Here is a 24117-nt window from a genome sequence, read left to right as displayed (position 1 = left end):
ACAGATCCTGATCCTAAGCCATCTTTTTCTTCACTAAAGTGCTCCTTGCTGCTGGGCAACAAAGTAACTGGATCAATTGCAGTAAGGCTCCATGTGACCCTTGTCACCCTGATGTTGGTGACAAGGGTCACATGGATGATGTCACCCCAGTGTTGGTCCTGTTTCTTTGAATACTAATTCATCAACTCTTAATAACTAAGAGACAGTTTAACTTAATATACAAATTTGCAATTTGTTTTATGAAGTGTTATTCTTCCAAACTTGGTTTACTTAATGTCTTTGAATGAAGATTTTGATTTAAAAAATCATTAAGAAAGGCAACTCAAGAGTGCCCAAAATTGTTACCAGTATTTGTTAAGCTTGTTTTTCAAGAATTTAAATACATTTACATTTCAACTTTTGGGTAGACCCTTCTTTAGAGAAAAATCTTTTACTGTACATTTCCTTTAAAAATTTTTGTCTAGTAGAAACAATAACTTATTACACACAAACCCGCTTGGATTTCATAAGATGCAATAATATTATTAGAATATTAATACTATCACACAATCATAATTTTAAAGTTAATAATGCCACATCTTATTACCAGGGTTGTGCTGCATTATTTCATAGTGCATTCATAGTCCAAGGTCATGGTGGTTATGTTGCATTACCATAGTTTTCTTATTAAGTTATTCTTTATACATGTTCATATGTGTTCCAATTGCATTTCATGAACTCATAGTTTTCTTATAAGTTTGTGCTTTCTTTCCATGTTCAAAGAATCTCTTTAATTCAATTTCTCTGTTTCTCCTCATACAGTCTGACAGCCAGATATGCAACTCAGTCTAATCACAGTGGAATTGCAACCAGTCAAAAAAAGCCTACTAGGTCAGTTAATATCTCTAATTTATTGCTTGTTAGTGATATTCAAGTAAACCCAGTGATATTTTGTCCTATCACCATATTTTTTTAAACATTAACACAGCTCCAAATGCAAAGTTTAGAGCACTGAATTATTCTGAATGGATTACCATATAGTCTCAGGAGCAAGCGTGTGTTGTTAGATGATTAAATGGTTTTGGCTTCTTTTATTTCATTTTTGTTATACACTATAAACTGCAATGAAGTCTAGGTTCTAGGCTTAAGTAAGTCAAGAAAATAATTTCTTTGTTGGCCAGTGACAGTAATCTGGAAATTATACCAGATTGCAGTTGCTTGTTGAGATGGGTGTATATTAATTATTGCACATTTTGAAGTGGAACTGAGAAACACTGGCAGATTTGGGTGGGTAAGTTAGCATCAGGTCAGCCTAGATTGTTCCTCTATCCATAATAGTTTAAATTTCTGCTTCTTTATGATGTGTGTATTTTAGAGACACATAATAATAAATGGCAATATAATATGTACTGTTTGGAAAATAATGATACATAAGAATGTGTTGGAAAAGTTTGTTTTAAAAGAAAATATTACATTGCTGAAGGCGTGATGGTAGTATGAAGCTGCAGAGTCAAGCCATAGTGAAAGTATTTTGTACCTCTGAGTAGTCTAAGAGTCTTTGCACCTCCTCAATCCTGGGGAAGTGGCCAGGGTGGTATATTAGCCCCTGCTTCATTACCGAATCCTAGTATATGATACTTGACCTCAAGGACTTCTGATGCCTTGACATGAGGTAGGTGCTTTCTCCTTTGCCTTGGTTTTCTATATCCTTTTCCACAGTAGTTAAATGATTCTAGAGAAACAAATCCTAAGAAGTATTTAATTAAAACTTACAATGAATGATATAAATTATGATGTGTAAGAAACCAGTGACCTGCCATGTACAATGGGCATTTTTATTATCCCCTATAACACTTGGACATGTAAGATGTATTTTAAGTACTTTGTTTTAATAGAACATTTCTCTTTCACGTACTCACTCTCTCTCTCCCCCCTCTTTTTTTCTTCATCTCATTTCCCTTTTTATTACTTTGATGAATGATCCGGAGGCTCTGGCTGCCTGTCAAATTAGGGTAATGAGAAGAGCAAATGTACTTTTTAATTTGTTTTAATTTGTTCTTCTGAGGACTGAAAAGCACTTGGCTTCATGGGTCACAGTAAAGATTAAAAGGCTTTTTAATTGCTTTCTACAAATGGGTCAAGTTTCATTGCAAGAAGGGCAAATTTTGTGACTAAATCTGTTTACACATGTAAGTTTGGAGTGGGCTTTCTAAGACTATGGTTATATCTATAAGACTTGTTCACAAATTTATTATTTTAGTCCCATTTGCAGAGTGAAGTCACTGATACTCCTCATGTCTGCAGTTAGTGTGCTACACTTGCAAACCCTTGTAGATCTATTTGAGCAAAAGTTAAATGCTGGAATCATTTGGAATAGATTCTAATCTGTATATGACATAACTTCTTATTAGCAAAATTGCTAAAGGGAATATTCATTAACCATTTGTATCTAAACTGTAAAACACTTAAAATTTTGAAACTGTTAACTGTTCCAAGAAATGAACACTTTTTGAAGCTACTATTTGCATTTTCCTGATGTTCATTTCATTTTCAATTACTGAAAGTACTATGAAAGTATTTATTCTTTGTAAGGATTTTATTTCTTAAATAATCTAGAGAAATAAAATAAGTAGTATTATAAAGATGAATTAAAATTTAAGTATTGTAACAACCTGATTGTGAAATTTTGACATATAACAGATAAAATACTCTGTTATGTTTAAGATTTTATAAAAGAAAACTGTTAAAATTTTGTATTGTATTGATAGATTCTGGGTAGTTTGTTCTTTTTCCTTTTTCAATAGGAATTTTCAGAGTAGTACATAGTCATGTTCACAAGGTGGCAGCACCTACAAGCAGAGATGTCGGGAACCTTCAATAACGTTTTCTAAATAGACCTTAGTGTCAACACTAGTTCTTAATTTCTAGTTTTTAATTTATATGGATTGGGTTTAATATAAATGTGAAATATATGATAGTAATATACAATAAGAATTAGGCATAGTTTATGAAATAATCAAGAGTTGGAGTTCTAAAAGGGAAAAACAGTGAAATAAATTATCTCAACTTATATTTAATTATAGTCCAAATACAATAGGTAGGTCACAACCTCTTGTTAAACTGCCTCTGATTATAAGATAGATCATGTGTATTTTTTCACATCTTGTTTTTTCACATATAAAGAGTAGCTCAGCCTGCTGTCATAAAGCTATATTCTAAGCTGTCATTTTCCTCCTAATATTGATTTCCTTCCTAGACCTGAATCTTTTTTGGTTACATCTCCTGTATGATCAGGTGGCCACACTTGTAAGGTCACCAGCTAAAGCCTAGTTGTGTATTTTTTGACAAGTGAATGAAAGCCTTTTTTGTGAGGCAGCCCAGTCAAGTATAATTGAACCCATCACCTTAGTTTGGCACCATACTTAGAATAGCATAGCTAACTAGTTGAGATAGTCAAAACACAATTCCTGTTTGCCATATGTACAGTTACTTTCCTCTTGTTATTAATTTACAAGACTTGGAATACAGCTACCTGAGATAAACAAATATCACATGTATTAAAAGAATAAGTTAAACAGCTGCAAATAGCTAATTAATATGCTGAGAGTCTAAAAGTGAAGTGTTACCATTTCCCTTGCTTTTCCTATAATTATTAAAGTACTTGGAAGGCAAATTTTTATTCATTAAGAGTGGAGTAAGTTTGAATATTTTAGTGAAAGGTCACCTTATTTTAACTGTTCTACATTATTACTGGTCTTTGGGGGCATGCTTATTGAAAAGTGAAACAAGATTTGTCTGATAATTTCTGACTCTGTTTTAGCTATATGTCACTTAAACCACCATTTTCTGCAAACTTGATTTTAGAAAATCCTGTACTGTATTTTTTCCATTAACTCTTCCCTGCTCAGAATCTCATGCCCCTTATTTTTTGAAATGCTGGTTGTGATGTAATTTTTCTTCTGCTATTTCAGGCTTCCAGGACCCTCTAGGGTGCCAGCTGCAGGCAGCAGCAGCAAAGTCCAGGGAGCCTCCAATTTAAATAGAAGAAGTCAGAGCTTTAACAGCATTGACAAAAACAAGCCTCCAAATTATGCAAATGGAAATGAAAAAGGTAAGTGTTCATCAGGTTTGCCATCACGGACCAAGTCTACACATCTCATGAGTTTACCCACTAAATTTAACATTTGAGGAGTGATATAGCCATTGGATTGGAATTATAATCAGTGGAGTTATCTTGTATTTCCTAACTGGAAATAGCCCTCCTGAATTTCAGTTTTCTTCAAGGCTTTTCTTATCTGAAGAGCATATTATGGAATGAACTTGTTCATTTTAAAGTGGTTAATTAGATACCTGAGAATAAAATCTGTTTCAGAAGAATATCTCCTCCCAGATGCATAAAAAGCATTTTCTTGTTTTTTAGGGATTGGCTAGCTTCACTAAGCATAATCTGCTCTAGTGCCATCCATTTCCCTGCAAATTCCATGATTTTGTCATTTTTTAGTGCACAGTAATACTCCATGGTGTATAAATGCCAGATTTTTTTTTTATCCATTCATCTATTGAAGGGCATCTGGGTTGGTTCCACAGTCTAGCTATTGTGAATTGTGCTGCTATGAACATCGCTCTTTTAAGGTCTTCAGGGAATAGTCCGAGAAGGGCAATAGCTGGGTCAAATGGTGGTTCCATTCCAGGCTTTCCCAGGAATCTCCATACTGCTTTCCAAATTGGCTGCACCAATTTGCAGTCCCACCAGCAATGTACAAGAGTACCCTTTTCCCCACATCCTCGCCAGCACTTGTTGTTGTTTGACTTCATAATGGCTGCCAATCTTACTGGAGTGAGATGATATCTTAGGGTGGTTTTGATTTGCATTTCTCTGACTGATAGAGATGGTGAGCATTTTTTCATGTACTTGTTGATTGATTGTATGTCCTCCTCTGAAAAGTGTCTGTTCAGGTCCTTGGCCCATTTGTTGATTGGGTTATTTGTTATCTTATTGTCTTAAAAAAAAGCATTTTCTTATGTCTTTCAAGTTCTATGAAAATTCTTCCTGAAGTTATAAAGCTAAATTTTATTCAAATTTTTGGTTTCAGTTTATATAAGTGCTATTAGTGGGCAGCTAAAGTTTGAACATCTTATATATTGAGATATAATTACGATAGGGCTGTACTTTTGAAACTAGCAGAATAAAGTTACTTTAGTTTTCCCCAACTTATTCATGTTTACTGTTTCTTGAATTATCAACTCATAAAATCTTTATGAAAAAAATGGCAGTGGAAGTCTATGTTAAAGGCTATCTCTCTGAGTGGATATAGATTAATAATAATAATAATAATAATAATAATAATAATAATAATAATAATAAGCCTTCTCTTATTCAGACATAAATAAAGATTACTTATAAATCACCTGTATGCCACCCAGTTCCCTGTGATCTGCAAAGTGTGCGTCTAAAGAAGGGTTGGATTGATGCTGCCACTGTGGAAGAGGGAGTGATAGTGATTTGATAGAGGAAAGTTCCATCTGAATCACAAGGAAATTAGGAACCTGTACTGTGGTAATGTGAGTTCTGGAGTGACCAGGATGTTCTGTTGGATTTCAGAACAGTGTTTTTAGACCATGGAAGTTTAAACCTTTTTTTTGGTTTTGGGTCCTATGTGGAACAGCACGTAAAATTAAAAAGTAAATGATATGTTTAATTAGAAGAACACATGGCAAATTTGCTTTGAATAATTCAACCAAATAGCAAATCTTTTGCACTGTTTAGAAAATTATAAATTCCTTCAGATAGGTGAATAATTAGAGAATTTTCTCTTATTCGAATGAAAATTAACAGGATCTATGTACCAGATATCTCTTTTTAAAAATATTTTATTTATTTATTTATTTATTTATTTATTTATTATAAGTAGGTATATATGACAGCAGAATGCATTTTGATTTTATTGTACACAATTGCAGCAAACTTTTCATTTCTCTAGTTGTTCACGATATAGCATCACACCATATGTGCAGTGTTTAATATCCTCCAACTAAAGCAGAACTAGGCAGACTGTAAATACTTCAGAGCAGAGCATTGTCTCCTGATCTCTGTAATATCACCAGCTCTTGAATCAAATGGAAAAAAATAAAATAGCATAGACGTTTGGGGCTTGCCTTTAAGACACAGAATAAAGCTTTTGGTTTAAGATTCTGAGAAATATTACAGAAGAATTACAGTTTTTTCTGGTGGAGAAAGGAGAAGATATTTTCTCATTGAAAAATTATTTTTCCTCATTCCATGACCTTCCTAGAAAGTTTCTGTAACATATAACAAGAAGTACTAGCATCTTGAATTTCTAGGAGAAACTAACAGTCTTACAAATAAAGATGTGAATATGCTGATTGGACTTCTAGGTGTCCATTTAAACAAACTGATACTATAGGTTATAGTAAAAAATCCAAAGATAGACCAGCAATGACATTTTCCATGGCCATTCCATTTCATGTCCAGGAGTAGAGCAAAATCAGAATGAGGCAATATTTATAATAACCACAAGGTGGAGACAGACATCATATGATATGTGGTCTTTCATCACAAAGAAAATGTGAAAATTCTCTAGATACATATCTATAACAAAAGAAAAAGAGTTTTTCTGGTAAATTAACCATTAATTTTAATTCTAAATAATTGAAAATTTGAAATAAAGTGTGTGATCTTATATCCAGGTATTTATAGTATATCAAATGTAACATTAAATGTCTATAAACTGCCAATAATAACTTTAAATCATGTTATGTGATATAATACAGCTGAGGTTTTTTTAAACATGTAACATGGCATTGCTGTTGAATGTAGAGTTCACTTTATATCTACAGAACCAATATCATTGTTTCGTAATTAATCTTATGTTTTTATATTTTGTCATTTTATTTATTTATTATTTAAACATTTATTTTTTAGTTGTACATGGAAACAATATCTTTATTTTATTTTTATGTAGTGCTGAGGATCAAACCCAGTGGCTCACGCATGTTTGGCAAGCGCTCTACCTCTGAGCCACAACCCCAGCCCCTATATTTTGTCATTTTAAATTATAGGAACAAACAAAACTATCATAAGTATTACATAAAAAATAATAAATAATTACCTGCATTCGAACAGTACTTTTTTTTTCATTCCTTTTATATGTAACATTTATTCTCTTCACTAAACAACCCCTTAATAGAATGCTTTAAAAAATGGGTAAATAGTCGAAGCAATCAGATAGTACTATAGAGTTTTGTTTTTCCCTTTATTTTTTTTTATTGTTTGTTGTTCAAAACATTACATAGTTCTTGATATATCATATTTCACACTTTGATTCAAGTGGGTTATGAACTCCCATTTTTACCCCGTATACAAATTGCAGAATCACATCAGTTACACTTCCATTGATTTATGTATTGCCATAATAGTGTCTGTTGTATTCTGCTGCCTTTCCTATCCTTTATGATCCCCCCTCCCCTCCCCTCCCCTCCCCTCTTCTCTCTCTACCCCCTCTACTGCAGTTATATCTCCCCCTTGTATTATTTTTCCCTTTCCCCTCGCTTCCTACTTTTTTGTTAAGATGTTTGATTTAAGCTTTTTGATATGAAGATTGGTAGTTGTAGCATAACGTAGAAAAATATAAAATTTCATGTGTCAATTTAAAAAATAAAAATAAATTGAAAATACAAGTTTCCATCTGCTGGTAAGTTGATCTTTGCCACAAAATAGTTTGCTTATATATCTTAGGTGTGACCAAAAAAGGTGAAAGTTGAAAAAGAATTTTAATAGGTTACAGTATTATAACAATATAATTCAAAAAGTACTAACTAATATTTTAATTGTTTTTCCTCCTTGCTTACTTGAAAATGGAACATTTAAGTTTAGTAAATTAACATATTTTATTTGAATACTTAATCAAATAATCTGTAATGTGCTCCCTGAATGCTTTCTACTTTCTACTTTAGAAATATACTTTCTATGTTCTTTAACAAGTCTTGGGTGATGAGTTGTATAAATCAATTCAGGGCTATCTAGAATTTGTAATGGATAGTAAGGGTTTATTCCTAATTTTTTAAAAAATTCACTTCTTATTTAAGAAAAACAAGCTGTTGAAAACAACAACAAAAGTTTCTCATTTGTATGATTTGCAAAAAAAAATAAACTAGCTTATTTGCAAGTGGTATGACATCTAATGGAAATCAGTAGAGAATCACAAACTACACTTCAAAAGATACATCTAATATCATTTTCATAATAAGGCAATTCTAAAAATGTGCTCATTTTACCATTTCACCAAATGAATTAAAATATCAGTGCACACTGTCATATATTATCACTTGCAGGGAAGGCTAAAGTAGAAATGTTACAATAGAATACCATGGCATGTCACCATTCTATTGAAGTGGAACGTGGGAACATATTTCTCAGAACAAATGGTGAAATGAAGATACCATCTTTTGTAAAGATTTTCTTTTGAGAGTCCCTCAGTTTCTTGTCCTGATGATCTGCCATTCAGAAAATGACAATGAATAATAACATTCTGACACCAGCATTTATTCGTTTCTTATGTTCTCTCTGAGTCCTCTAGATAGATGCATGCTCTAAAGAAATCCAAATACCTGCTCTCTGGTTATCAGATCTTGTGAAAACTATGCCTTGGTTCATTTGGACATACACTGTGCATGCCTGAAACTACCTTAAGAAATTATTCTGATTCTACAAAAAATGTGTAATAAATTGGAAAATGTCAAATGGTTTACTATTATTAGGGATGTAAATATCCTTAGCTTTATTTGGAACCCAGTGTCTAAATTATGCTATGAATATGTGTGGTTTGGCAGAGTTCCTTAGAGGAGAGTTGCTCTTACATCTTGCTAAGGAACATGCCATCGCACCAGAGGGAATGCTGTCATCCTTGCATAGTTTCTCACAAGTGATTCTTAACATTGAACCTACACAACTGCTCAAGAGGAGGGCTCCTTTCCCTTTTCCTGTATTCTAATGAAGCTTCTTCTGATGTGGAAGCCTTTACTTTATTTTACACTCACATACGTTTTGTAGGATTGATGCCAAGGATTTGGCAAGATTTTAATTCAATGATATAAAATCTATTAGAGTTCATGTGTGTTTTGCAAGGGTCATGGAAATTTCAGCTGCACATTGTCAGCTACAACATACACATGTAACTCATAATCACTTTTTTCTACTTTTTAATTACCTTGGTTTTACTATAATGTTCAAGGACTGAACTGTTTTATTTGCTGTTTAAGATAATGTAAATGTGAAATTTTGGTTATTTTATTACTTTATGATAATTGAATTTTGTGTTTTACCCTAACACTTTGTCTTATTAATATTGTACAAGCATAAAATACAGTGTCAATATAATTTCAGAGATATGAGGGGTTTTCAAAAGTTAATACACATATCAGGTAATATGAACAAATAATTTGGGGTATTAGGTTATTTGTTTGCATGTACAATGCACACATCTTGAGGTGCTCTCATTTTATATGTGCCTGCACATAATTACATACTTTTTGAAACTGGCTGGTGAATGGAAGCAGCCCTAAATTTCACAATACTCCACAAAGTGGCACTCTGACTTTGCAAATGGTAAAATAAAATCAAGTGCAGAGTGGATGGCACCTCCACAATCCCTACTATAGCATCCTGTTTCTGTTGAACATAAAATCCATGACTTAGGCATTTTGCAAGCAATCATTTATGCAAAGTAGTGTTGGTAACAAGACCTATTTAGATTTGAATGCTCCTTTTTCAACTTTTTAAATATTTTCAAAAGCCATTTTGATATGTTATTGTGAACCAAATTGATATTTGATATGTTAATTACTTGGCAAATTCTTTGCCTTAGCTGCTGTGCTGAATCTTTTCTTTGTTCCCACAATGATCTGTGATGCTTATGGTGACCTGTATTCGCAGGGGCCCTCTGCATCACTCAGTACCATGTCTGCTATGCAGGGAATACTTTAAGCAAAATAGTTCTATTGTCATTGTTGCTGTTGTCACATTGAGGATTTCTGAGTCAAATGTGAGTTTTATTCCATCTAAGCAACATACTTAGTGTCATAAAGAGAAATTCACTGATTGAGGATGATCCCTGTGTCCTCTCTCAGGCTGATCGGACTGATGGCCATTGCATCTATTAAGTGGAGTTCTATAGTTATATATTATAACTATATATTAAGTTCCAGTTTAACTCTTCCAGTTACAAGTACTGCATTGCCTCAGTATATTAATTTTAGAGCTAGATGACTAGTATTCCCAAGTCAATATTATTTATTTGCAAAATGAGATAATCAGATATTAACTCTGAATGAATTAACATATATCTTAACATCACCTGGGAGGAGTGGGTGGAAGTAGTATGTTGAAGAGGTTAGGATAGTTCACTGAGTGTCTTGTTTGATGGTCTCCCCATTCACATCCTCTTCTCTGAGGAGGAAGGAAAACATGATTCGAGGAGTCAATGATTCAGTTCACCATTGCAGCAAATGTGGCTTTCTGGAAAATTGAGGCAGCAGAATTTCTGGGTATATAGCAAACATAGAAATACTAGAGAGTTCAAAAGCCTCCAAACTTTGGAGACAGATAAACCTGAGCTCCAATTCTGATTTTGCCTTTTTTAAGTTTTACCATGCATATGTCTGGAGACAAGTTACTTTGTCTTTCAAAGTTTCCATTGCCTCCTTTCCAACAAGAGAAATTTAAAGCCTTTTGAGGATTATTATGGTATGAAAAGCTTATACTTAGAATAATGCAATCAGTTGGTAAGTACTATTGCTTGGTTATGGTCAAATTGGTGATGGTGGGTGTGGAGGTGGAAGAAGATGAAGAAGAAGAGATGAAGTGGAAGAAAATTGCTAATTGGAGACCAGAGCCAGAGGCAGAGCTGTAAGTAGATAGGCCATGTAAATACAAGATACAAATCCATTTATAAGAATGCATTCAAATTTGTGCATCAGGTATCCATTCTTTTCCCCATGCTGTGACTCATTCATAGTCAGGAGCTGAGCTATCAACCTTTAGAAATATATCATTGAATCCAGGGTGCTTCTTATTGACCATATAAACAGCATAGACCAGGTTTTGTACTGCACCTACTCCACAGAGGCATCCATTTCTGCTGCTGTTGTGTACCCTTTATTGTGAGGAGTCCAGAGAGACTCTTATCATTCCATTGCCTTCTTAATGTACAATGACCTGTGATTTGCCCTTTTAATGAAACCCGAAATACCTCATTGCTGCCCTGCAGAGCCAAGCTGGGGACAGATTTAGAGCTGAGTGCAGAGAAGAGTCGTATATGTGTGTACTCATCTGAGAACAATTTTACGGCTGTTGCTATGACCATTATGGTGGTTGGATGTGGATGTGATCATTTGGAGTCCCTCTTGTTTCATTTTGGGGTGTAGTGATGTTGAAATTCCTTTTCTGAATTTGATCTTCTGCAGCAGTTTGTCTAGTTAATGTTATCACCTTGTTTTCTCTCTTCTAAGGAAGATGTACCCTCTCCCACTTCTCTGTTCATCAGCCATTTAAAAACCATTCTGATTGGATATTTTTCTGCCTCTTTTTCTCTTCCCCACCAAAGCTCCCAGGCATTTATGGATACGTTTCCTGACTTCTTAGTTGCAGACACATTATATTCACACTAAATTTGTGGTTAATGTGGTGAGAAAAAGCATATTGGGAAAACCTGATGAGCTTCTTTTGTTTTTAGTGACTCTTTGTTGACAAACTGTTAAAAATTCAGGTGAACTCAGGGTTAGCCAAGGTTCTGAAATTTCAAAGAGTGAAACTATTAATACTGCACAGTTATGGGACATTAATGGATTTAGCCAACTTGGATACTATGGTCAGAAACAGTTTTCATAATCCATGATTCTGTTCAATCCTGCCTACTCAAAACTCAAAAGTGCACCATAGCATGAATATTTCTGGAATCCTGTTGAAAAACAAAATCTGAGATGCCACTGCAAATCTGCTGAATCACAGTATGCACTCAATTAGGTCCTCAGATAACTCCTATGCCCATTAAAGTTTGAGAACCACTGTGCTAGACAATACTGGATAGTTCATATAGAATAACAAGTATCACAAATAGTTTTAGATCAGTAAAAGAAATTGAAGACAGGCAGGTGCAGTGGTATATGCCTATAATCCCAGTTGCTCAGGAGGCTTAGGCAGGAGGATCACAAGTTCAAAGCCAGCTTCAGCAAAAGCGGGACGCTAAGCATCTTAGTGAGACCCTGCTCTAAACAAAATACAAAACAGGGCTAGAGATGTGGCTCAGTGGTTGAATGCCCCTGAGTTCAATCCCTGCTACCCTTACCTCCCACCCCCGCCAAAAAAAAGAAAATGAAGACAAATTCAATATGGTATCATTATGGTCCTTTGTACATAGTTTGTTAATAGACCAGCAGAGTGGGCTTTGATTTGGGCCTTAATCATGTTGCTTTGCACTTTGGCATTCCTGTATATGATGTACATATTTCTAAATGCAAATGAATAGAAGAAGATTCCTGTAGTTTCCTAACTATTGTCTTTAATAGCCAATACATCTCCTTACATTTTATGCCTTGATCTTCCTATACAGTCCTTAGTGTTCTCTTGCAACTTGGATCTTCCCTACCACTTTCTTTCTCATCTCCCACTCGTTTGATACTTAAAGTTTGTCACCATGCAATGGCATTTATCTTTTATAACTGTTTTATTTCCTCCAAAAATATTATAGTGTGTCTTGTAGTGTCTTGAACATAGTCTTAGTTGGTAAACACTAAAAGATCATGTATTTAGATTAGTAAGAATTTGATAGCATTGATTTTAATATTCCTGCAAAAAAATAGAAAAGTATAGCCATATATATTGAAATTAATCGGCAAAACAATGCGATCACTGTGTGAAATGCAAAGGCATTTATATAATACACTGAACTAGAAAAGTGAATTTTGTTTGGAGGCAAAAAAATCTAGTTTTCAACTGAATCTGGGTCACTGAGAAACATGGTTCACTTGATATAATCCTATTAAAGCCATTAGCCTAACAGTTACTATTTTTATGTTTCCATATTCAAGGGATGATATTATAATTGATAAGTTATTGAACTTATCCTTCTAGATTTGAGAAATAGTATAATACAGTACTTGATAAATTAATTTAGAATCCAGAGTTTAGTTCTGTTTTGTCACTTACAAATTGTGTAACTTGGGCTATGCTATTTAACTTCTTCATCTCTGTTTTTTCCTTTATAAAATGTGAAGAATAATGAAAAATTCATCCTCTTATGAGGAAAATTGATTGAGTTAATACATATTAAATACAAAGTTCCATGCTTGGCATATAGTAGGTGATAGGGCATAGTATAAAACTATGAATGTAGATGTGGTCTTTACTTTTATGTAATAGAGTTTAATAGAAGTAACAAGAAATTATAGTAGAGTGATAATGGCTCTAACAAGAAATAATGATCTATGGAAGAACATAAAGGAACCACCTGTCTAGGCTTGATGCTCTGCTGATGAGAAGTAGAAGTGGGGGGACTTTTTTTCCCCCCAGAGAAAGTTAAGTCAAATCTGAGAACCAACCAATAGGGAGGAATTAATATGGAAAAATATTTGGTAGGCATTCCTATATGTAAATAGTTCATGTGCTCTGTGACCAATAACTATTCAAATTATAATGAAATGTTATCAGTCTCTAAGAGGGTTTTGTTGGTGATATAAACTCGGAATTAACCATATTTGTAACACATATAATAAGGAAAAGATTGAAATCCATTTACAAAAAGCGAATGGATTTGAGTAATTGAAGTTTTGAAGTTTGTGATATTTGTTTGTTATTGAATCAGTACACCTGTAGGCATGAACCTAATGAATTTCCACAAATATGCTAAACATGGACAGAATTGTAGACTTTCCATGAACACTATAAAAGATCAATTTATTATCATGTGTTTTAAGATTTAAATAGGTAAACATTAAGAATTCAAGCAGTCAAAATGCAAGCATTTGTTCATTGACTTCTCAGTGTGAACTACTACATTTTAACCTAAAGTATATTGGGTATGAAATAGACAACGACAAATCCCATTCTAATACAGCAGTAAAAATAAGTAAAATTTATTTACAAAAATAAAAATATATAGATTCAATCTTGTAATATTAGTGTGACTATTTATTTATGCCAATTGAAATGAGGACTTACAGAGAAGCAATAAGAATTACAAGTCAATATTGCTATACAAAATCACTTAAGAAAATTTAATATAAACATGTTTGTCCACACTATTCTTAATACTAATTTCAAATATCTACTTCTATTTTTTGACCTACTTATTTAAAGAAAATAAAACTCAAACAAAAATTTAACTAAAAATTTGGACACTTTTCCTTTCTTTAATTTTTTTGTTATTGTCTCTTGTTGAATATCAGTTACCTCTTTTGAAAAATAAGTAACACTAGAATGCTTTTCCTCTTGGCTGGATGACATATTGTTTTTCATGTATTTTCACTTCTTTGAAATAAACATTTAAAAATAAAAACAACTTTACACTTTTGAGTATGGAATAATATTTAATGAGATCCAATTCTTGACTGTTTTACCAAAAAAAAAGAGCTTTGTATACACTTGTCAATATCTAGTAAGTTAACAGCACCAATTAAATATAATTTAGTCATCCCTTACCTACCCCCCCAAAAAAAAAGGGTTGAAAAAGAGGTGCTCCCAGTTGATGCACTTGAAGTTAAATGACAATAGTTATATAGTTCAGAAATAGCATTTGAATTGAGATCTTTTAACTTAAAACTCAGTTCCTCTTTATTCTATACTCTGTGATAAATTCCATCTTTAATATTTTATCCCTAAAAATGACTAATCAAGCATTAATCAGCCTTATAACATTCATATAAAATTCACATTCTAATGTGATTTCTGAGCAGAACTAAGCAAACACTGACTCACTGTGCAGTACTCCTGTGACAAAGGGACTTGTTTTCTTTACAGCTCCCCAGAATGGCTTTGCATTCTCTTATAATGTCAAGTTGTGATCACTCAAGAGGGCTGTATGTATGCTTGTTAAGAGCACAGTCTTTGAAATGAGTTCAAATCCAAACTATGTGAGCATGAACAAGTTATTTATTATCTCTCTGCCTCAGTTATTCTGTTAAATGAGGATAATAATATTAATATGTACCTTGTAGGATGGCTATAAAGATAGAAATAGAGAGGGATTGATTAGTAGATTATCTGACCTATAGAGGCATAGACATCAATGACTACTTTGTTCAAATAAAAATAGATAAGCAAAAAGCTAGGTTATGATTCATAAGCATATTTAATCTGATAAAAATAGCTGATCTCCCTGTAGCTTAGAACAGTTTCTGAATATTCATTATACAATAAACTTTTTTAAGGCAATGAGCTATAGTGGTAGTTGGAAAAAATAGAGATGCATAGGGAAGGGACACACTGTTTTATGCATCTGCAGATAAATTTATTTGATAATAATAATATCAGAATGGAAAAACATGATCACCAACCAAAAATCAATAATTCAAATGCTGTGATTTTTATAGTACATGATTTCTAAGTATCCCATTATAGAAGTGATTAATGCCACATAATATTTCTCTTTTGAGTTCAGAGGTGAGATGCTTATATTTGAGGCAAATGATATGATATGAATGATCAAGACTAACCAGCCTTTTCTTTATTTTCTTTCTTAACCATCTCCAGATTCCTCCAAAGTCCCTCAACCGTCTTCAGGTGTAAATGGTAACATGCAGCCTCCCAGCACTGCTGGCCAGCCCCCTGCCTCTGCCATCCCTTCTCCTAGTGCCAGCAAGCCCTGGCGCAGCAAGTCCATGAATGTCAAGCACAGTGCCACCTCTACCATGCTGACCGTGAAGCAGCCAAGCCCAGCCACCTCTCCCACACCATCCTCCGACAGACTGAAGCCACCCGTCTCAGAAGGGGTCAAAACTGCGCCTTCAGGTCAGAAATCTATGCTTGAAAAGTTCAAGCTGGTTAATGCCCGGACTGCTCTACGTCCACCACAGTCTTCGAGTTCAGGACCTAGTGATGGTGGGAAGGATGATGATGCCTTTTCTGAATCTGGTGAAATGGAAGGTTTTAACAGTGGCCTGAATAGTGGTGGCTCAACGAATAGCAGTCCCAAAGTGTCACCTAAATTGGCCCCTCCAAAAGCTGGAAGCAAAAATCTCAGCAATAAAAAGTCTTTGCTACAGCCAAAGGAAAAAGAGGAGAAGAACAGGGACAAAAATAAAGTTTGCACTGACAAACCAGTCAAGGAAGAGAAGGATCAGGTGACGGAGACAGCTCCTAAAAAGACCTCTAAAATTGCAAGCTTGATCCCAAAGGGCAGCAAGACAACAGCAGCCAAGAAGGAAAGCTTAATTCCATCTTCCAGTGGGATTCCAAAACCAGGCTGAAAGGTTCCAACAGCAAAGCAAACCATTTCACCTAGCAGCGCAGCAAGCAAAGAGTCTGAAAAATTCAGGACTACCAAGGGAAGCCCTTCCCAGTCCTTACCTAAGCCCATAACCACTGAGAAAGCAAGTGCATCCAACTGCCCTGCTCCTCTGGAAGGGAGGGAAGCTGGCCATGCTTCTCCTTCCAATTCCTGTACTGTGCCAGTGGTGCAAAGCAGTGGGCAGAGCACAGGAAATGGTGCTGTCCATCTCCCTCAGCAGCAGCAACACAGTCACCCAAACACTGCCACAGTGGCTCCATTCATTTACAGGTAAGACAGCCTCTGTAGGTCCATATTTGTAACTCTTCATAGTCCGAGTGCATGGCATCAAGAAGTCTGCTGCAGTACTGTCTTAGATGGTCATTTTGGAATAAGATTTCATTCTGAAGCTAGAGGCCTACAGTTAAATATGGAATTTTAGTCTGGAAAAACTTCCAATGTGATCTAGTCTTATTCTTTCTCCTCTCCCAACCTTCCACCCCCTCTCTCAGAAACTAAGGGCTTCAAAACTTGAATTTCTTGTTGTTAAAGGAAAATAGAACCCAGGCTCCATGGTTTTCTTCTCCATTCAATATTATACTATTGTATTACTACTGTAACTTTTTTAGAATAATGTCAGTTTTATGGCAATTAAAAACGTTTTTGTTGTCATACTTGGAAGAAAGTATACCATAATGGTTAAAGAGGCAGACGTGGAAGCACCATAGATGTGGATTTAATGCCCAACTGTACCATTTGCCAGCTTCTTGACCTTGACCTACTTGACCTTATTTAACATCTCTTAGTCTCATTTTGTTCAGGTGTCAAGTACCAATAAGAGTTTACCTTGTAAATAGGAGAATACTAAAAGAGACAGTGTTCACTCTATATCCTGGAATATTTTAAATGTTCCTTAAATGTTGTCTGTAAAGCATCATTTTTCCAAAGTAGATTTGATATTAATTTCCAACACTAGGAATAAGTTTCTTGGTAAAATTAAGTAGCTGTGTAATTAGTATATGCATACTTTATTATCACATTTATTCTATTTTTTTATTTTATTCTATATGTAGTAATATACCATATATGCTATATCTGAATATAGGCAGCATGATACACAATCATAAAAGTAGTGCACATTGCCTATTTTGTGTGATATGCTTCAGTCCGTTAGAAATCTGTCAGTCACTGCTCTGTCCCCCAGTGTTATTCACTGCCTGGCTGGTAAGGACCTGACAAAGGAAGGAATAATGTCTACTTTATTTTGTATCATTTTGCCACATTGGCAATTTAAAAATAGGAAGGAAATTTTATCAATAGGAAACAGGACCTGCTATAATTAGTCTAGAGTCTAGACTATGTAGTTAAAAAATTTATAAAAATTTATTCAATATGTAACTTTTTTAAAAATAAAACCAATTATTATAATGATTCATTTTCCTTCAGTGAAGAACCTGTTTTTCTCTAGAGCTTTATATACTCAGCAAAACAAAATTATAATTATTCCATTTAGTCTCTTGGGATACCTCCATCAATCTTGCTGTTCTCTCTTCAGCAAAAAAAAAAAAAGCCTTTGTGTTTGGATAAGAAGAGTCTGGAGACTTTTCAGATTCCAAGGGCCCTGTCTGACAAAGCAGAATTTAGATATCAAAAACATAATCCACATTTCAGTAACATAAGACAAAATTATCAAGTTTGTCACACACAGCACATTTGTGCCCCAGATATATTCTGTAAATATTAGATCCATAATTTTTAAAAAATCACAAATTATTTTCACAGGAAAGTACAAATCTGTATCTGCCAACTTATCAGACTTTTGTTTGTGTTTTGATTCTGATAAAATATCCAGTGGTTTTACAAATTAAATAGTGTCCATTTGAAAATTTAGCTTTCTTTTTAATTTAACAAGTTTAATCCTTATTAACATCTCAGATAAGTTCTATGTTGCTATTGACTTTAGTAACATAAGAAATAGAGCTCTAATCCTTTTGTGATTTAATTTTTATTCATAGTTAAATTTGTATGTTTTTACCATATATATCATTGTTTTCCGTGTACACACACACACATTATAGGAATGACTAAATATGGCTAATTAGCATATGAGTTTCTCACATAGGTTTCATTTTTGTGGTGAGAAGACTTTTTAAAATCCATTCTCTTAGCATTTTTTGAGAAATATTCTCTTATTAACTTGAGTCATCATGTTGTACAGTAGAGCCTTTAAATTTAGTCCTGCTCACTGAAATTTTGTATTCTTCTACCTGTGAATCTCCAAACCTGACCCCTAAAGCACCCAACCCTTGGTAACTGACCATTTGCTCTCTACTTCTGTGAGGTTTATTTTAGGTTCCACATTTAAGTGAGATCCTGTGCTATTGGTCTTTCAAAGTCTGGCTTATTTCACTTAACATAATGTCTTCTAGCTTCTACATGTTGTCACAAATGATAGGATTGCTTTCTCTTTTATTATTAAGTAATATTTCATTGTGTGCATATATGTATTATATGTGTATATACATTTATATCTCACTGAAAATATAACTTTTCAGTATTAAAAGGAAAATGTAGCATGACTTAGAAGTGTAAGTGTGGATTCACTGTGTGACCTTGACAAGTTCTTTATCCACTTTGAGTTTTAGATTGCCTATTTTAAAATGAAGATTATAAAAGGGAAATGATGTATCCAAGCAACCAAGAGTATAGACTGTGTCCTTCTTTACCATTGTACAGGAAGACCATCTTGTGGTATTTGTGAAAATGGCCCTGCAGCATGCTGCCTGGGTTAGAATCTCAAGTCACCAAGTATCAATTATGTGATCTTTTCCTTATTTAAAGATTTTGAAACTCACTTCTCCCATCAGTAAAATGGAGGTTTTTAACACTGTCTGTCACCTAGCTAACAGCCTCCCCCAAAGTCCAGATTCTATTCTTGTAAGCTATGATTAATAAAATGCCCACCTTAGTCAATTTTTGTATAGCTTAAATAAAATAATCCTACATAAAGCTTTTTAGCAGAGAGCGATATTTGGAGTAAATGACAGAAATGTAAGTAACATATTATTATCAATCTATATGAGACAATGATTAAAATCCCTGACCAGAATAATTTTATGAATGATAAATTAAGTCCTCTTAAGGCAGAGTGATTAATATTCATTATTTTTAATGGTCAGTGAAAGATTTGTATTATAAAGTCATATAAATAAATGATGTGACCCCTAAAGTCCTTGCTCACTCTCACTGTTCCTACTCTAGGTAAGAATCCCTCCTGCAAAAATAGCTTGCTAATGGTTTTATAATGGAATTTTCATTTGCTGATTGCTTACCTAGTGAAACTGTATGTTACAAGATCAGTACTTATTTAAACTTGACCATAACCCATGAGAAAGGAATGTTATCTCCATTTTCCATGGAGAAACAGATTTGAAGTCCGAATAGTAATACCGTCTTCAAGTCATAGTACTTGTGGGAGTTTACTTTCGAACTGAAATCTAATTCCCAAAATATTCCTTTTAATCAGTCTATGACATGCCCTCTTTTGTGTATCAGTATTTTCTATATGTAGAGAAATAAGAGGTTTTGTTACCAGGAAATGTTTGACTAAGAAAATGTGAATAGTACATTTGCAAAATTCTAAATCAAAGCTTATTTATAATGGCAAATTCTTAATTAAGTAATGTGAGTTTAAAATACATAGATGTGAATTTGTGTGTCTAAATATATACATGCTTATGTTTAAAAGCTAATTAAATCACCTCTATATGCTGGTAAGCTTGATAGCTGATGGTGATTTTTTCTTACTTTGCATACCCCTTGGTCATGCTAGGTTAATCCTTATTCCTTCTTGGACATGCTTCATAATACTTTTTCTTGCAAACTGAGTATTTAAAGTCCTCTAAATATAATGTTGGGTTCTGGCAGTTAATAGATTCATAAGACTAACTTCTTGTCCAATGCACAGTATTTTACATAATGTTTTTGGAACTCAATTATCCTTACAAAATGATAAAAGTCATTTTGAATTTGTTATCCTTATCCACTAAATGAGCAGAAGCAACTAAGATCAAAGGTGGAGAATTGAGGGAAGGATTTTAAGTTTAATATAAGAAGTTCTCAATAATTAGAGTCGTTTGAAATTGGAATAAGCTGCCTTTTTCAAGTGTTAAGGTGTTCATTGGAAGTATTTAAGAAGTTGTCATAGTTTAGACAACTGGAAATCACCAAATGTTTTTCCGCTTACGTGGCTTTCTCTCATTCAGTAGCTAATGGGTAATAGAGATGTAAAGATTAATAAAAATTGCTCTGCCCTCTAGGAGCTCAGTCTATTGGGGATAACAGTGATAACATAATCAAAGATATGAACCCATTGCTTATCTGGAAGTATAGACAACATATAGAATTATTGTAGAAGGAAGAGGAGGGTTTAAAAAAATTCTTATGTGGGAATACAGCCCATTAATGCCTCACAGAGAAGTTAAGATAAGAGTGAGACATACACATGGAAGGGAAAATGATAGGCCATCATCCAGATTTGCTGTTCTGCAATTTTATGATCCAGGCATGATGGGAAAAAAATATTTATTCTTTTGTGAAGTGCTACAAACTGCTGGAGACAAGGGTTTAGAACTCATGACCTTCTAAATAGGAGACTAAAGAAGAAATTTTGGAAAGAAATCCATATTTTATTTCTATCTTCAATGAATCCCTCCCCACACATGCAGCTTTTAGCTAGTTCTATAAACATCCACTCAACACATCTCCTCATCCTTTCCGTTTCTATTCACCTCTCCTGGTTTAAGCCATGTATCCACCAATTCCCACCTAGTTTCCTGTGAGTCTCCCGGTTCTTACTCCAGAGCTAATAAAATAACACACTTCATACAGTAGGCACTCTGACCTTCTAAAAATGAAAATCATATATAGGCAAGCCATGCCTTGTGATGGTTTGACTTGTAGGGGTTTTTTACATTATGATGGTGTGAAAGTGAAACACACTCAGTAAAAATTGCTCTTCAAGAGCTCCGGTGGTGGCTCAGTGGTAGAGCTCTTGCCTAGCACATGTGAAACACTGGGTTCGATCCTCAGCACCACATAAAAATAAACAAAATAAATCCATGCTGTCCATTCATAACTCCAAAAATATTTTTAAAACTCCTTTTTAAAGTTTGAATTTTGTTCTTTTCCTGGGCTAGTTCTAAGCAGGGATACTCTCCGTGTGGGGCAGTGGCAGCGAGCCATAACTCCTGGGCAGCCATGGGATCATGAGGGTAAACAGCCAATACCCTGCAGTATACTGTGCCTGTACTGTAGCATTCAGTACGTTCTACCTTAGGATATTTTCAACTTACAATGGGCATCTAACAAGGTTCATTCCAATTTATGAAATCATCTGTTAGAGTTCCCTGATTCTTAAAAAATAAAACTCCAAAATCCTATCACGACCTATGAGGCCCTTTGTAATCTGATCTTCTATCAAAACTTCAAGCCATATTCATTCCCACTTCCCCTTTGTGCATTATATCTCAGCTATCATTCTGTTCTGCAAACCTCCTTGTCCTGCTTCAGAACCTTGTCATTGAAGTTCTCTCCACCTGTGACAACCGTCCTCCAGGTCACAGCAAGCTTTGTATCACTGTATCTTCGTATCAGCCACTTTCATCCATCTAGTCTAAGGAAGTATCTCCCATGTCCTTCCCAGCATTATATCTCACCATCTTCTGAGCTTATTACTATCCATTCCCTTGTTTCTATATTAACTGGTTTAATTTTAGCTACTTTTCACTCTACTTTCCACTCACTGAGAGCAGCAGTTTTGTCTTTCTTATTTATAGATATATAAGGGTGTAGGATAGAGGCTACCCACAGTGGGTACCAAATAAAAAATGTTTGAATGAAACATCATCATCTTGGATATGAGAATAGAAGAAACAAAAGAACTGCTAAGATGTACAATAGAATAGGAAAAAATTCTAAAGTCTGTTACTCCCTATAAATGGAGAGGCTCAGTTGAAATACAAATAAATTTAAAATATTTAAAGAATTAAATCTACCTTCTTGTCAGCACATTCATTCACCTAAAAAAGGTTTCTTTCAATAACCACCTCCATGAGATGTCAAAGATAGAAGGAAACCTCATACATCCCAGGTGTCATTGTCCTTCCATTGTCCTCAATGGCAAAAATAAGAGGTGGGCTCAAAGAGCAGGAGGTGTAAAGCTCTTCAGGAATGAACCAGATTTGGTTGACCAACACATCAACAAAGTAGAAAATTGCTTCTAGCTGTTGGAATCCTGGAAAGTGGCACTTGATGTGAGCCCAGAAAGAAAGTAGAATTTGGGCATGCAAAGATAAAAGGGACAAGAAGGGAAAAACATAAAAGGTCAATGCAAGATACATACAGGGGTCATCAATTAGGTCTGTTTTCCAGGAAAGTAAAGAGTGATTGGAACCTGACTGTGGTAAAAATCCTTTTTTTTTTTTTGGCAGTACTGGGGATAGAACCCAGGACTGCTCTACCTCTGAGCTACATCCCAGTCCTCTCTCTCTATATATATATATTTTTTTTTTAAATTTTGAGACAGGGCCTTGCTACGTTGTCCCTGTTGACCTTGAGTTGCTATCCTTCTGCCTCTGCCTCCTGTGCAACAGGGATTACTGTTGTGTGCCACCATGGCCCAGGGAGACTGTGGTTGAAATTCTTGAATCTGTCAAGATCTTGGACTTCCTATATGTGTTTGTATGCATCCCCACATGCATGCATATGAGCAAGTGTGTGTGAAACATGATCAGGAAAATTACTGTCTTAGTATGAAAAAGAAACTGCAGAAGAGATCAAAGTAGGATGAACCAAATTAAAGCTGCAGTTTACTCTCAAAGGAAGTTCTGTTAACGTGAATTAAAGATCCCAATATCAGAAGTAAAGAAAGACAAAGATTAGCAAGACTATTTTTAAAAATTTTTCCTCAATTTATTTGCTGATTGATTGACTGACATTATTGTTCTTCCTTTATGTTTTCTTCTTCAAACTTGTTTTCCTTGTCTGTGGTTCAAAAATTATTAATCTCTTTCAAATTTTAATCTCTTTCAAATTTTCAAAACATGCCTCTCCTCTCCCCTATTTCATTTCTCTTCCATTGTTCTTGCATTCATTACAGTTGAATATATAAATAGCTATATTCCCAATATTTTCAAGGACCTGTGAAGTAATAATTGCTTAATTCAGGGGAAAAAAAGCAAGGCCTGTGTGTTTTTCCTACACTTGTCTTTTTAGTAACTGTTAGTAAAATTTTAAACTAATTTTTAACCAGATTTATAACTTGTGATTTTGAGGTGGACATCCTTTTTTTTCATTTTCTTGACCATTTATAAATGCCAATAAGAAATGTGTCAGACATAAAGCAAATATCTAGAGGCAAAGAGAATCTCATCAGGGACATGAGCAGTTCTCAGAAGAAAAAGATGCCTATCCCTTAAATAAGGCAAGACACTATTTTTGTGGCAAAAATCACTATGCTTTATAAATCCTTTAATTAAATATAAACTGAAACCCTCTGTACGTACTTTATTTAGGTCAAGGAAACCTAAATTAGAGAGTTTTCTTCTTTTGATATGATGGTATGTCTTATGCAGCAGCA

The 24117-nt window shown here is 34.3% G+C and overlaps 1 protein-coding gene across 1 annotated transcript in view; it reads left to right on the top strand.

Moving 5' to 3' along the window:
* The window catches only part of LOC143641284 (neuron navigator 3-like), a 234832-nt gene that overhangs the window by 43855 nt on the left and 166860 nt on the right, over positions 1–24117 (top strand). The window contains 3 exon segments of the mRNA XM_077108561.1: positions 802–870; positions 3951–4090; positions 15743–16769. Of these exon segments, the coding sequence (XP_076964676.1) occupies positions 802–870; positions 3951–4090; positions 15743–16769 (1236 nt within the window).

The sequence above is a fragment of the Callospermophilus lateralis genome, unplaced genomic scaffold, assembly GCF_048772815.1.
Source record: "Callospermophilus lateralis isolate mCalLat2 unplaced genomic scaffold, mCalLat2.hap1 Scaffold_94, whole genome shotgun sequence".
In the NCBI taxonomy this organism is placed as follows: domain Eukaryota; kingdom Metazoa; phylum Chordata; class Mammalia; order Rodentia; family Sciuridae; genus Callospermophilus; species Callospermophilus lateralis.
Note: the sequence above shows the minus strand (reverse complement) of the source record. Positions and strands in the feature narration are given on the sequence as shown.